The sequence below is a fragment of the Hylobates moloch genome, unplaced genomic scaffold (genome assembly GCF_009828535.3).
Source record: "Hylobates moloch isolate HMO894 unplaced genomic scaffold, HMol_V3 SCAFFOLD_9, whole genome shotgun sequence".
In the NCBI taxonomy this organism is placed as follows: Eukaryota; Metazoa; Chordata; class Mammalia; order Primates; family Hylobatidae; genus Hylobates; species Hylobates moloch.
The window spans coordinates 104,808,824-104,824,063 of NW_026652284.1; the positions used below are offsets into that span (position 1 = coordinate 104,808,824).

A 15,240-nucleotide genomic window follows, 5' to 3' on the forward strand; every position below is an offset into this window, starting at 1 on the left:
TTTCACATACACCTTATACCATACCCTGAAGGTAAATATTTTAAATAATTTTGTGTGTGAAACAAAATTTGTGTACAATGAATAATCAGAAAGCAAAGGTGTCATTATCTCATTCTAGTGCTTAAAAAGGTTCAGATTTTGGAGCATTTTGCACTTGGGAGTATTTTGGATTTTTGGATTAGAGATGTTCAACCTGTATTAAAAATGACTATTTTATACTTACCACTCCCCCTACACACCGATCTCTATTTCTTTTCATTATGTCTGTGAATTAAAAACAAAAGAACTTTTAGCAAACAGCTTGATTTCTACAAAATTCTTAAGTTCTGAATGAGACTTTGGTTTTAACTCACCCAAAAATTCAGCATGTGAGTTTCGACAATGAAGAAACATTGGTAATTTTGTTTGTTCTGATAGTTCAAACTGTTTTTCAAAATATCTGCATAATGCCAAAAAAAAAATTCTCATTACAAATTGTATTTTAGCATGAGGAAGGTAATGATGTCAAAAGAGCTTTTAAATTAAAGGTATTTAATTCTCTAGAAATTACAGGACAAAAATCGTGAATATTTAAAGCACATCAGGCTTATCAAAGGGTTTTCATAACTTACAACTTCTGGAAAGAAATACTTCATTTTCTGGGCTTACAAAATTATCTGGGGCCTTTAATTTTCAGAAAGTAACACCACTGGCCCCTTGCCACTGGGAGCACCATCAGTGGGAGTCAACTCACCAAGTGAGAAGCCCGGCAGAGCTTCATTACTGCATGCTAATCTATTCCATTTTGCAACCAGTTTTTTATGTGCTGTTATAAAAGAAGTTATTGCCACTGGGCAAAATGAACAAGGTTTCCCTCAAAAATGAAATCTAAGTATCTGCTAAACAGCAAATAACTCAATTATGCTATTAAAAAAAGAAAATACATGATAACATGGTAGCCCTGAATATCTTAAGAGTACTTGATAAGAAGGTTTTTCCAAGTACCAGATACCATTGTCTCATTTGATCCTCAAAATAACCTGAGTATAAAAGCTGGTGTCAGAGAGGTGTAGTACTTTGTCCAAGATAACAATACCTGGCATGGCCAACTTGGAACCAGAACTTCAGTGCTCTAATTCCAAGTCCCAGCCTAAACGACAAAAACCTGTTAAGTTTTCGAGAAGCTTCCTTCTGGTCCCGGCGTATAATGACAATATTCAGAGGATACAATGAATGTTCATTCTGTTGGTTTTTTCACTTCAACACAGTGCTCCCCCTTGTTCTCACAAATGGTAGGTTCAACTGTATCAGGATAACAGGTGGCTTATTATTTTCTTAAATGTGCTTACCTCTTCTAAGCCCTTTAATTTGGGGAAACAATTTCTCTGTTTAACTTAAGCCTCTTTTGCTATATTTTTCTATATCATATTTCCTGATGTGCAGGACTATTTTACCCCCTTTGCTCTCTTGAAAATGCTAAACTTTAAAATTAGAAATAGAAATGTACTTCTTAAGAAGCAGTCTTCAGGCCGGGTGTGGTGGTTCACACCTGTAATGCCAGCACTTTGGGAGGCCAAGGCAGGTGGATCACTCGAGGGCAGGAGTTCAAGACCAGCCTGGCCAACATGGTGAAACCTCATCGCTACTAAATATACAAAAATTAGCCGGCGTGTTGGCACACGTCTGCAATCCCAGCTATTTGGCAGTCTGAGGCACGAGAATCTCTTGAACCCAGGGTCAGAGGTTGCAGTGAGCTGAGATCATACCACTGCACTCCAGCCTGGGTGACACAGCAACACTCTGTCTTAAAAAAAAAAAAAAAATTAAAAATTAAAAAATAGAAATAGTCTTCCTAAAATTGGTGGTCTATGTCTGTATTACCAAATGTTTGGGTTTTAAAATCTCCTTTTCAGATTCTGCTGGGTTAGAATAAGCAAAAATATTTTCCTTTCATTAACAAAGTCCTGAAATTTTGCAGTGTAGGAAATATTAATGACAACTTGGACAAAAAGAGATTTTAATAATATAACCAGTCACTATTTCCATAACCTCTAATGTAAACCAAATGTCAGCAATTAAGTGTGCGCTAGTCATTATGTCAACTTTACTAATATATTTGGCTCTGGCTACACACAGCAGGCAGTACTCTTCATTGTGTGCGCTGCTCTATGCTGTACTGGTTATTTTTTCCACACACAATTCCATGGACCAAACCACATGACCAAGCTACAAATTCAAAGTATCTAATGGTCGGATGGAAAATCAGCTTCCTATATGAATGTAGGCAAAAGTACAGTTTATGAAAATAACAGAGGCCAGCTGGGTGTGTGGTTCAAGCCCGTAATCTCGGCACTTTGGGAGGCCGAGGTGGGCAGATTGCTTGAGCTCAGGAGTTCAAGACCAACCTGGGCAACATGGTGAAACCCCATCTCTACAAAAAATACAAGAATTAGCCAGGTGTGGTGGCATATGCCTATAGTCCCAGTTCTTGGGAGGCTGAGGTGGGAGGATTGCTTGAGCCTGGGGAGGTCAAGGCTGCAGTGAGCCGTGATCACACCACTGCACTCCAGCTTGGATGACAGAGTGAGACCCTGTCTCAAAGGAAAAAGAAAAAGAAAATAACAGAAGCCTAAGCAATGGGCCCACAGAATTTTACATAATTCAAGAAAAGAAAGGTCCCTGAATTCATGCTAGCTACGTATCATAAATAAGCCATGTGGTAAAAAAAAATTATTCCTAATGATACAAATTGAGGATAACTCGTACTGAGCATCAAATGACTATTATCTTTAGAGAAGAAAAACCCACCATGGTAACTAGAAATAACAGTGTAAGTTACAGGGTAGGAATTGGCATCTATTAAGAGACTTCTCTGCCTGTTTTACTCATTTATTATTTTTTTAAAGTTCATAAATAAAAATAATTTTCCACTTGAGTTATTTGCTCATCTTAGTGAAGCTTCTGATTTTATTACTGCTTCTTACAGTTGAGGTTTAACTATCTAATGACAAGAGCTGGAAAAGTTCAGCTTCAGGAGCAGTTGTTATTAATTAGGATCCCAGTGAGTTTCATGGGTATACCTCAACACAGGTAGTAATCCCTCCTCTGTAAGCTGCTTGATGGCAACATGGCCTCAGTTGCTCATCTCTAGGGTCCCCTAAATTCCCAAAGGATTATTTTAAAATCTTCTTGTTGTAGTTTTTAACACCTGAACAGTGTTAACATTTTAAAGCCCCAACAAAAATGCCCAAAGCAAATTCCTCCTACCCAAGAGAACAGAGCTCTAAATTGCAACAAGGAAAGGAGTATAGCACAAGGCCAGGAAATTGAAAATACAGGGTATGGCTTAAAGGATAAACTTTCCATAAGTAGATCAGGCCTTTCCTTGTTTTCACTCTTTGCTTCTCTTCCTTAGTCTTTAAAAAATACTTTTTCCAGAAAAGGTCTACGTACCAAAACAAGAAAAAAGTATTAAAAAAAAAAAAAAACTTTCAAAAGTTCCAAACAAAAACAATAGCTAGCATCTTCCTTTAGGGTGGTAATATTTCTAGTACGAGGAATGTAACAACAGCCATGATTGCACACGTACTCTGCATGACTCATGTCACTATGGGCTTTGTACGCCTTACGTTAAGAAAGGTAGGCAGCAATCTCCCCATTTTAAAGGGGATGCACAAAGGGATGAAGTGACACCAAAGGCAGTTGTAAATCTCACCCAAAGATCTGCTGATTCCAAAGTTCATCCTTTTAACCTGGTCATACACCGCCTTCACTTACCATTATTTTTCAGACACTATATCTATTGTATATTAATTTTTCTGTCTTGCCTCCTAATTTTCTATTTTTCTTTTCTCATACATCTCCTTTTTCCTGACTACATATTTACTTAAAAACAAATCATGGCCGGGTGCACTGGCTCATGCCTGTAACCCTAGCACTTTGGGAGGCCGTGGTGGGCGGATCACTTGAGGTCTGGAGTTCGAAACCAGCCTGGCCAACATGGTGAAACTGTCTCTACTAAAAATACAAAAAAACTAGCCAGGTGTGGTGATGGGCACCTGTAATCCCAGCTACTTGGGAGGCTGAGGCAGGAGAATTGCTTGAACCTGGGAGGCGGAGGTTGCAGTGATCTGAGATCGTACCACTGCACTCCAGCCTAGGGGAAAGAGTGAGACTCCATCTCAAAAAAACAAACAAACAAAATCATACACGGTTTGTTCCAGATGGTAGAAAAGTGCAGACCAAAATCTGAAGTCTTCCAAAAATAAACCCAATAGTGAAAGCTGAATTATAGGCTTTTTATCCACGCTGCTCAAAGGGAATAAAAAAGAACCTTCCCTCTGTATTAAATATTCAACAGACATTTACTAAGTGCCTACCATGTGCTGAGAGTACTGTGCTAAGTGCTATGGAACTGTCACATGAGTAAGACTTGGTGTGTGCCTTTGAGGAACTCAAAGACACCTGTCTGTTGTGGGGAGGAAGGGATAATGAAAACCCATTTCTGTACAACATGGTAAGTGCTGAAACAAGTAGAGTGCTGTGTACACAGAACAGATTGCATGCTGTGAGTACACGCCAGGGGAAAAGGAGTGAGGGGCAGAGAATGTGGGTATTTGTTTCCTTAACAACAATCAAAATGTGACTGTTAATAGTGTGTCTTTTTTTTTTTTTTTTTTGAGATGGAATCTTTCTCTGTTGCCCAGGCTGGAGTCCAATGTCATGATCTTGGCTCACTGCAACCTCCTCCTCCCCAGTTCAAGCAATTCTCCTGCCTCAGCCTCCCAAGTAGCTGGGATTACAGGTGCTCACCACCACACCCGGCTAGTTTTTGTTTTTAGTAGAGATGGGGTTTCACCATGTTGGCAAGGCTGGTCTTGAACTCCTGACCTCAGGTGATCAGCCTGCCTTGGCCTCCCAAAGTGCTGGAATTACAGGCATGAGCCACCGCAACCGGCTGTTTTTTTTTTTTAACCAAGTCATTTGATGTTTTATTATTAAAATTTTAAAAATCTAAAGTAGAACTGCCTATCTTATCAAAATTTCCTCCTACTTTAGTTTGTCATTAGCTTATCCACTCTGGAAGAAGCCAATGTCACATGCTGTCACCTTAGAGCATCCCCCAGAAAGTCAGTCCTTCCCTCTGCTGTTCACACACTTTAGTGACAGCACTTCCAACCTATTTTAATTATTTATGTCCTCTCTTGGAAAAAGTCTCATTCTTCTTTGTATCATGCTGAGGAGGCACTTGGTAATCATTTACTGAATGGAGTTTGAACCTCTCTATTAGCAATTAACACTTGGCATGTGAGTTCAAGCACAAGCTGTAATATGCATATTCTAAGATCTGACACTATACTGATGATGGTGAAGAATCTTCAGAACAGTTAAATTAAACTGATACTGTCAATGTTTTCAATTAAACCCAAAACTGAGTTTAAAGTATTGAGGTTGCATTTTAGAATCAGTTCTAACTATTTTGGATGAAAAGTCATATGGGCAAAAAAACATGGGGACTCTGCCATTGCCCTTGCTTGTCATAACACAGTCTATTAGACTTACAAGGCTTATCCTGACCAAAACCAGACATTAAAGTTGAGGAATATGATATGTGGGCTTAACCTAAAGAACTATTAAAAAGAACTGTTTTTCTATTTCAATGTGAACATGAGAACTTTTAAGGTTAAGTGAGCTGGCCTACATAATATTCGACAGAGCTATAGGGCTTCAGTAACCCTGCTAGTAACCACATGAATGTCCCTGAAAGGCACAGCAAATAATATACCACAAACTAAATGGTTCTAAAAGGGATGTATAAACGAGCGACCTAAAAGAGAGAGTAGGTATCCACAGAGCATTACGTTAACCCATCCTATTCTACTTGGTTATAGATCTTCACACTTCAGAACTTTGGAGCTTGAGGTCTAGGGTATGACCGACTCCACTAGTAGATCTGCTTCTCCCCAAAGTGATTTTCAACCAGGGGGTACATATCAGAATCCCACTTGTGGGGAGCAAGGAGGGAAGGGGGAGGAAGTACACTTTCCTCACGCGTAATTTAAAAAAATCCCTTCAGGCCATCAAGTCACTGGCTTAATCATATGACCATATCACCATATGACAAAATTATTAATTATTAAATATTATGATATAGCTGGATGGTATCTTAAGAGAGAATCTGATCCTAATTTTTCTTTGGGTATAAGAAACTAAGGAGGACAGAGGATTGTTTATTCTTAAAGGTCTCTAGGGACAGATATTCTACCTTATTCATATTTCTGCATAATATGAGTTCTCAGCAGTGGCTGTCACACTGTGCTCCATAAATATCTGTTGAATGGATGAATAAATTAACCCCCTTTAGAAGCTCAGTCTAATGTTTTATCATTTTCATAATTAAGATGTTTTTGAAATTCAACAAAATGCTTACGTTTTAAATTCAGACTGTGACCTAAATTTTCTTTTCAATCTATAACACTCACCCACCAGTATGATGACAGGAGCTCCAAATTTAGCTCCAGGCAATGGGTTACAGGAAGTCCTGCAGGGTCATGAGCTTTGGAGTTTTCTCAGCAGCCAACGTTCAACATGGCTCCTATTAAAGGAATCTCACAGTTCCAAACTAGCAATATTCAATGCCCAGCAAGAGTAAAATATGCTTTTCTAGCTTTGGTGGTTGATCCTATAATACTTTTGTGGGTTTTTTGTTGCTGGCTTTTTTTTTAGAGACGGAGTCTCCTTATGTTGCTCAGGCTGGTCTGGAACTCCTGAGCTCAAGCAATTCTCTCGCCTCCGCCTCTCAAACAGCTGCGACTACAGGTGCAGGCTGCAGTGCCTGGCTTGTAATACACTTTTAATATCCTTTGCTCTTAAATTATATCTCCCAATTTGGGAGGCCGAGACGGGTGGATTATTTGAGGTTAGAAGTTTGAAACCAGCCTGACCAATATGGTGAAACCCAATCTTTACTGAAAACATAAAAATTAGCCGGGCATGGTGACATGTGCCTGTAATCCCAGCTACTCAGGAGGCTGAGGCATGAGACTCATTTGAACTCAGGGGGTGGAGGTTGCAGTGAGCCGAGATCACGCCACTGCACTCCAGCCTGGGTGACAGAGAGAGACTCTGTCTCAAAAAACAAAACAAAACAATCACATTCCCCAAAATAATTTAATTCATTCCATTGGAACTGTTCATGTATGAATGCATCTGTTAAACAAGCAAACAAAAAATGTAAAATCTCTATCACGTAAAACTCATCCCTAATTTCTACCATTACAATAAAATTAAATGGTTAATCAACCAGGGAACTATGTGCTTCCATCCCTTATGAATTACATGCAAGTATGCATGGAATTTGTTTCACTTACTTTTGATATACAAAGGGAAAAACAAAAATATCCTGATGCTTAATCCAACTATACTCTCACCTGATAAAAGTTATTTTAAAAATCACTCATGATTTTACAATAATTTGTAAAGTCAAAAATTTCCTTACTTGAGTTGAGTATCTTTGGGACAAAACTGCAGTCGGTCAAAATCTTTAAAAAGATAAAGAAGAATAATTACTCCTAACTTATACAGAACAAATTACTTATTTTCAAACAAAGTCATTCTAAGAGGCGAGGCTGGCACTCACCAAGTCCACATTCTCCTATTGCCACAACTTTCCCTTTATTGTTTTCAGCAAGATTTAGCAACTCCTTTAAGTAAAGATCAGGGTTATTCTTTTCAAATTCACCACATCTTGTAGGATGACATCCAACTGTACTGAAAAACATATCTAACAGAAAATAATGTCTTAGGATTATTTTCAAAGTATTTTCTCATATTTATATTTATTATGATATTTAGAGGATATCAAGTAATTTCAACTGGTTTTCAACAATGGCAATAAATTACTCAAATTATAAGAACTGCATTATGTTAATCATATGCAATTTTTAGAATACCTAAACAAAGTAGGATATGAATATGAAAATTGCTTTAATGTATTAATAAAATAATTCAACTTTTTCTAAACCTTGGCATTTAGGGCTGTAGAATGCAAAGTGAAATTTTTTTTTTTTTTGAGACAGGGTGCCACTGTGTCACCCAGGCTGGAATGCAGTGGTGCTATCACAGCTCACTGCAGCCTTGATCTCCTGGGCTCAAGTGATCCTCCCACCTCAGCCTCCCAAGTAGCTGGGGCTACATACGCATGCCACCACACCGGGCTAATTTTTAATTTTTTGGTAGAGACAGGGTTTCGCTACATTGCCCAGGCTGGTCTTTAACTCCTGAGCTCAAGCGATCCACCTGCCTAGGCCTCCCAAACTGCTGGGATTACAGGCCTGAGCCACCATGACCAGCATTGATTTTATCTTTTATATTCACCATTCATGTGACTATCTTGATTCGTATATTTTTGTTTGTTTAACACCTATTCCTCCATTATTGATTCATGTATTTAATATAGCAATAAAAATGTATTCCCTTAAACAGGTTAATAGTGGGGGCGATTTAAAGTGGTGGAAAGGGGGATTTGTTTTTCTAGCAAGTAAATGAGGTTCACTTATTTGGAGGAGACTCTGACAGCTTGACTTGTATAGAATACAAATGAGAAGTCAAAAACACTTTTTGAATGGCTTAGCTGAGCCCGAACCATGGGAAAGGTATCAGGCTTTCCTCAGGCTTTCATGCAGATGTTTAGAAACAAAGGAAGCAGCACTTTTAAAGCTGTAAGAACACAAGTTAACATGGAGAGGAGTGGAAGAGGGCTGATAATGGAGGTGGGAGAACTTTAAAAAGCATAGATGTTTGGGGATAAAAAGTAAGGATAAAATGTTCTTATATATCTCAAAAACTCCCTGGAAGATAGTCTATCTTTAATCACTAAGAAAAAGTGTCAATGGGGTGAGTGAGGTGGCTCACGCCTATAATCCCAGCACTTTGGGAGGGCAAGCTGGACAGATCACGAGGTCAGGATTCAAGACCAGCCTGACCAACATGGTGAAACCCCATCTCTACTAAAGATACAAAAATTAGCTGGGCATGGTGGCATGTGCCTGTAATCCCAGCTACTCAGGAGGCTGAGGCAAGAGAATCACTTGTACCCAGGAGGCAGAGGTTGCAGTGAGCCGAGATCGTGCCATTGCACTCCAGCCTGGGTGATAGAACAAGACTCTGTCTCAAAAAAAAAAAAAAGAAAAAGAAAAAGTGTGAATGGATCCTAAAAGACAAGTATGGATTTTAGAGAGATTTCCATAAAAATATAGCTTTTAGTAAGTTTTCATACATAAAGGAAACACATCAGTATTTTAAATTACAAAATTTAAAAATTATGTAGAATGTTTAATTCCTCAATGTCTAGCACATAAGATATGCAAAAAAAAAGTTAAATTCGTGAATGCCAGATAAAGGAGGTTTTATGTAACTAGGATTCCTTTAATAATCAGTCCTAAAACTTTTAAGATTTTAAATAAATGCAAAATGTATGAACATAAAGCGAGCATATGAGAGATTATATAGCGTTATTATTTGCATTCCTGGTACCTTGCACGGTATCTGGTCCATCTAGTAAAAATTTAATAGAATGACCCTTCACAGCTTAAGTTAAAAAAGAGTAAATAAAAAGCAACTCGTATCTTAAACACGTTAAAACACACACATGAATTCCACATCAAAAACACGTGAGGTTGGCTGGGCGCAGTGGCTCATGCCTGTAATCCCAGCATTTTGGGAGGCTGAGGCGGGTGGATCACAAGGTCAGGAGATCGAGACACATCTTGGCTAACACAGTGAAACCCCTTCTCTACTAAAAATACACAAAATTAGCTGGGCGTGGTGGCAGGCACCTGTAGTCCCAGCTACATGGGAGGCTGAGGCTAGGAGAATGGCATGAACCAGGGAGGCGGAGCATGCAGTGAGCCGAGATTGCGCCACTGCATTCCAGCCTGGGCGACAGAGCGAGACGCTATCTCAAAAAGAAACAAAACACACCTAAGGTTAAACTGTGTACCTGGAGAACTTTATTCTCATTAGCTGAAATCTTAAAATAATCTTCGTTGAGCAGTATGAAATGGTTTTATAAACATCTGATATACCAATGAGTACTTTGAATTTTGTAGTCTTAATCATGTCCCATTGAAACCAGTCCATTTTCCTATTGTTTCCACAGTCATGATCCATTGTATTGTACCTGAAGCAGTTTTCAGAAAGACTTCTTCAAAATTACTTAATTCATTTTTTTTTGGTAAAAGAAATAATGAGGATACCATTTGTTTGTGCCAAATGCAGTGCATCTTTACTGTCTTGTAGATTTCCACCTGTAATCATAAACTGAAATAGAAAGAAAACAAAATAAGCTGACTTTAACAGGGCAGCAATAACAGTTTCCTAAACATGCCTTCCTACCACTTCCTTATTCCAGAATGCTCTTTCCTCTGTGACTGTCACACACCTACCCTTTGTTTAAAATTCAGCTGGGAGATTACCTCCTATACAGAGTGGTACCTGACTACACTTCAGGGATGTATGTATGTACGTGTGTGTGCATGTAGAGGTGTAGAATTCATCACTAGACTCTGTTAAAATGTACTTATATGTCTACCTTTCCTATTAGACAATGAGTTCCTTGAGGACAGAGATCAGGTGTTATGAAAGCGTGAATAATGAAATCAATGATTCAATAGTGTTGATTGATTCAACAGTTTTCCAAGTGTAGTCTGGTAACTCCCAGTAGGTATGTGAAGTCAAAACTATTTTCATAATAATAATAAGACACTTTCTGTCTTTTTCACTCTCACTCTACTGCAAGTGTCCACAAGGTATTCAAGAAGCTACACGATGTGTGATACCACCAGAGACTGACTACAGAAAAAGATACGAAAATTCAGCAGGCTTCTAGTAACACAGTCATTAGAGATTTGAAAAAACATACAACCGTACTCATGTTGCTAATTTTTTTGTTCTGGAATATACTTATTTTTCATAAAAATATGCTATTTATGTTATCCAGTAGTTTCTTATTTTAAAAGGAATATTTAAAATTTTTTGTTTTACTTTTTAATATAGTATATATCAGTAGGTAAGACTCACACAAACAAAAGCTCTTTGGGGGTCCTCAATAACAAAGAATGTGAAGGGGATGTGAGAGCAAAAGGTTTGAGATCAGTCCGTTAATGCATGCTAATGAATTCTCTGTAGGAAAACGTACGGCTTTTGGCAAATAAGCATACTTCTACATAGACCCATTAGAGTCCACCCGGTAATTAGAATGCCATCTTTCCTAATCTGTTAAAATGAAAATGTCACTAAAGAGTTATGTGTTGATAGTGAGAGCACTGAAGCAGTGCTGCGTAAGGGGCACATTCTTCTAAAGACGTGATTCAAGCACAATGATGTATGTTTTTGTAAAGCATACTTCAAGAGTCTCACTAAAATGATGAATTCATTCTAGGTACAACTTAGGGAGAAAACACAAAACGAAGGTAGAATTGCAAATGATAAATAGATCTTTTCATATAGCTATTTAAATCTTTAATATGATTAGATATTGCATATCCGTTCAGGAAACATATAGCCATAATTAAATCCTTGACTATCTGTAAAACAGAAGATGTAAGGCAGGGCGCAGTTGCTCACGCCTATAATCCCAGCACTTTGGGAGGCTGAGGCGGACGGATCACCTGCAGTCAGGAGTTCGAGACCATCCTGGCCAACATGGCGAAACCCCGTCTCTACTGAAAATACAAAAATTAGCCAGGCATGGTGGCAGGCCCCTATAGACCCAGCTATTTGGGAGGCTGAGGCAGGAGAATCACTTGAACCCAGGAGGCAGAGGTTGCAGTGAGCGAAGATCGTGCCACTGCACTGCAACCTGGGGGATAGAGCAAGACTCTGCTTCCAGGAAAAAAAAAAAAAAAGACATTAATAAAAATATTGGGAAAACTTTCTTGTTACTAACATACCTAAAACTTTAATACTAGAACAGATGCCTACATCCAGTATTTAAATTACATAAAATACTAACCAAGTATACTTTTTATTTTACCTATAACTTTTCTAAATAGTTGAAAAACAACAGCAAGACAAGAGGGCATCATCTCCTCTCCCAGTGTATAAGAAAACGATAATGATGATCTCATGGTGGTGGCTTCCATCATACACATAACGAAGGTTGTTTATGCCAGGTATAATACCAAATGCTTTACATTCAATATTTTATTTAGCCTTCATAACAACTCTATTAAGTACTATTATCATTCTCATTTTACAGATGAGAAAACTGAAGTATAGTGAGATAAAAAACCCCAGGTTATAAAGCTATGAAAAATGAAGCATGGGCTGGATACCACGTTTGTTATGCCCTAACTATGCTTTTAACTACTACAATATAAATGCAAGGTATTGAATTAAATTTCAGTTTGGAACCATGTCCAAGTAAAAATCACTTCAGTTCTGTCATTCCTAAGTGTGTGTGTCTGTGTGTGTGTGTGTGTGTGAATAAACATTAAGATTAAATTACGGCTAACACATGAAAATTTAGGAGCTTAGTATTTCAGAGTCTGCAGAAAAGCATTGTTTAAAGTGATTTACCAAGCAGAGTGATTGCATAATGAGAAATTAATGTAACTTTTATCTTTTCATATTATTTGTGAATAATAACAAATAAAAGTTTAGTTGGAGACTGCAAAACTCATTTAGTCAGCAGTGTCACTTTCCAAAACAAGTTATTCATCTTGGAGGTAGTAGCTACACAGTGTCCTGGTAGCATACTATGGAATTTAACCTTATTTCTTAGTGTATGTGTGGGCTAGCTCTCTGTTTTAAAGCTAATTTAAAGAAATATCTATTCATTTGCTTACTAGAACTCTCTAAAAAGCCGTAGACATTTTATTACTGTAAAAATTAAAGTATTACTCCGTTATTTAAATGGTATACCCAAACTATAAATAGCTACACTTGGTGTCAGGTACATGTCTTTTTGATTATTGCTTAATTCTGACAAATGCTAAATTATATTATAAAATTGATTAAAAGTTGCCTCTTAAGCCTGGTAATTCACACAGGTTTAAAAAATTTTTTTTCAAAGAGGTTTTGCCATTTATCATATATAAAAACTATACATGAGATTTGTGTAACTTAAATTGCTATGAACAGAGTATTTTGATATTTTGTTTCAATTAACTTTCTAATATCACAAGTAGACAATATGTACCCCAACTGTGGCATTGGTTTGTTCCTTTCCACTCTGCAAAATTTTAACTAAAATTTAGTTAAAAAATGAATTTTAAAAATCTCAAGAATAACAAAATGGATGTTACCTTTTTAACACCAATCTCGACAGCTCTCCCTATTACATCCTGTAAGTCATCTGTAAAAGATAAACTTTCATAAACTTTCTGATTATGAAAACCTGGCAGACAAAAATTTGACTTTTTTTCTTTTAGCTTTTGTGCAAATTGCTATTTGAAGTTTTATATTTGAAATTATAAACTTCTACAGGTAAGAAGACCTTAATTAAACTTTATTATAAATGTTCATGATCATGATTTATCAATAAATGTGTTTCACTTTGTTTATAGTTTTATCCAAAATGCATAATGAGTTCTTTTTTTTTTGAGCGGAGTTTCGTTCTTGTTGCCCAGGCTGGAGTGCAATGGTGTGGTCTTGGCTCACCGCAACTTCCACCTCCTGGGTTCCAGCGATTCTCATGCCTCAGCCTCCCAAGTAGCTGGGATTACAGGTGCTCGCCACCACGCCCAGCTAATTTTATTGTATTTTTAGTAGAGATGGGGTTTCACTGTGTTGGCCAGGCTGGTCTCGAACTCCTGACCTCAGGTGATCCGCTTGCCTCGGCCTCCCAAAGTGCTGGGATTACAGGCGTGAGCCACTGCACCAGGCCATGAGTTCTTTATTATTTCAATTTTAAGAGCGGATTATGTTGCCCAGGCTGGTCTTGAACTCCTGAGCCCAGGCAATCCTCCTGCCTCAGACTCCCAAAGTGCTGAGATTACAGGTGTGAGCCACAAGGCCCAGCTTGAATTATGCTTTTCAAGATCTCCTGAGGCAGAAAATTTGTCTTCACAGAGAAACTATTCACCTTAATAAAGGAAATATTTACCTTGATGCTTTTGAACCCCCCTATAAATTCCTCTGAACATAGGGTCAGTCAAGTTGATACCAATATCTGTAGAAAGCAAAAGTCACTGGTTAATTATTGAGTCTCTACTTGAAACTTGTACTTAAATAAAAAGCTTGTTACTAAACTTTTTGTTCACACACTCATCTACTCAAACAATATCCAAGTGCCTACCACTTGTCAACTACTGTGCTAGAAACATGGGATACAAAGATGAATAGGATATAATTCCTGCTTCCAAGAAACTCACTGCAGAACTGGTAAGGCAGATCCATTATCAGACAATTATGAAATATTAGAAGTAAACACTGGTACTATGGGACACAGAAGAGGAACACCCAACCTAGTCTGGTGGCTGGCTCAGAAGAGGCTTCCAGAAAGAAGTCATCATTGAACTGAATCTTAAAGGATGAGTGACTATTATCCAGTGGAAGAGAGGTAACTGCAGAAAGAGGAAGCAGTGGGAGCAAAGCCTTCAAGATGGGAAAGAGCACAGTGCTTATAAAGAGCTACAGGCTGTTCCCGCTGCTGTAGAGAAGAACAATTGGCCCTCTGTATCTCTGGGATCTGGATCTGCAGATTCAGCCAACCACAGGTCGATTGAAAATATTAGAAAATAAAAATAACAACACAACAATCAAAAATAATATAAATAAAAGCACAGTAAGGTATAAAAACCATTTACATAGCATTTACATCAAATTAGGTATTTTAAGTAATCTAGACATGATTTAAAGCATACATGAGGATACGCACAGGTTACAGGCAAACACCATGCCATTTTATGTAAGGGATTGGAACATCCAAGGGTTTTGGTATCTGCAGGAGGTCCTGGAACCAATCTCCTGCTGATACTGAGGGCAGACAGTGTAAGGAAGGGAGGGGTCAGAAGACGCCAGACTCAGCTATGGTACAGACACTTGTCTTTAAAATACTGGATGCAACAGGAAGCTCTGTTCTGCTGTAGACTATAAGGGAACATGGGGAACAACAAGATATGAAATCAGACTGTGATTGGTCACAGGCAAGAAGAAAAATGCATCCCTTATTGAAAATACATATCATTTAGCTTTTAGCAGGAGGAGAATCTCAAAATTTGCGGTGGTGGTAGGCAGCTGATTACCAAGACTCCCTAC

The 15,240-nt window shown here is 38.1% G+C and overlaps 1 protein-coding gene across 6 annotated transcripts in view; it reads right to left on the bottom strand.

The window, feature by feature from the left end:
• The window catches only part of TATDN1 (TatD DNase domain containing 1), a 61,660-nt gene that overhangs the window by 31,232 nt on the left and 15,188 nt on the right, over positions 1–15,240 (bottom strand). For 4 of the 6 annotated variants that reach the window (XM_032760394.2, XM_058443921.1, XM_032760393.2 and 1 more), the window contains exons 2-8: positions 14,087–14,152; positions 13,287–13,336; positions 10,236–10,299; positions 7,619–7,762; positions 7,478–7,520; positions 354–439; positions 224–264 (exon numbers count right to left, since the gene is read on the bottom strand). In XM_032760394.2, coding sequence (XP_032616285.1) covers positions 224–264; positions 354–439; positions 7,478–7,520; positions 7,619–7,762; positions 10,236–10,299; positions 13,287–13,336; positions 14,087–14,152 — 494 coding nt within the window. Of the gene's footprint in view, positions 1–223; positions 265–353; positions 440–7,477; positions 7,521–7,618; positions 7,763–9,979; positions 10,300–13,286; positions 13,337–14,086; positions 14,153–15,240 lie in introns of those variants that run through there. The other 2 variants (XM_032760396.2, XM_032760401.2) reach the window with 2 other exon arrangements.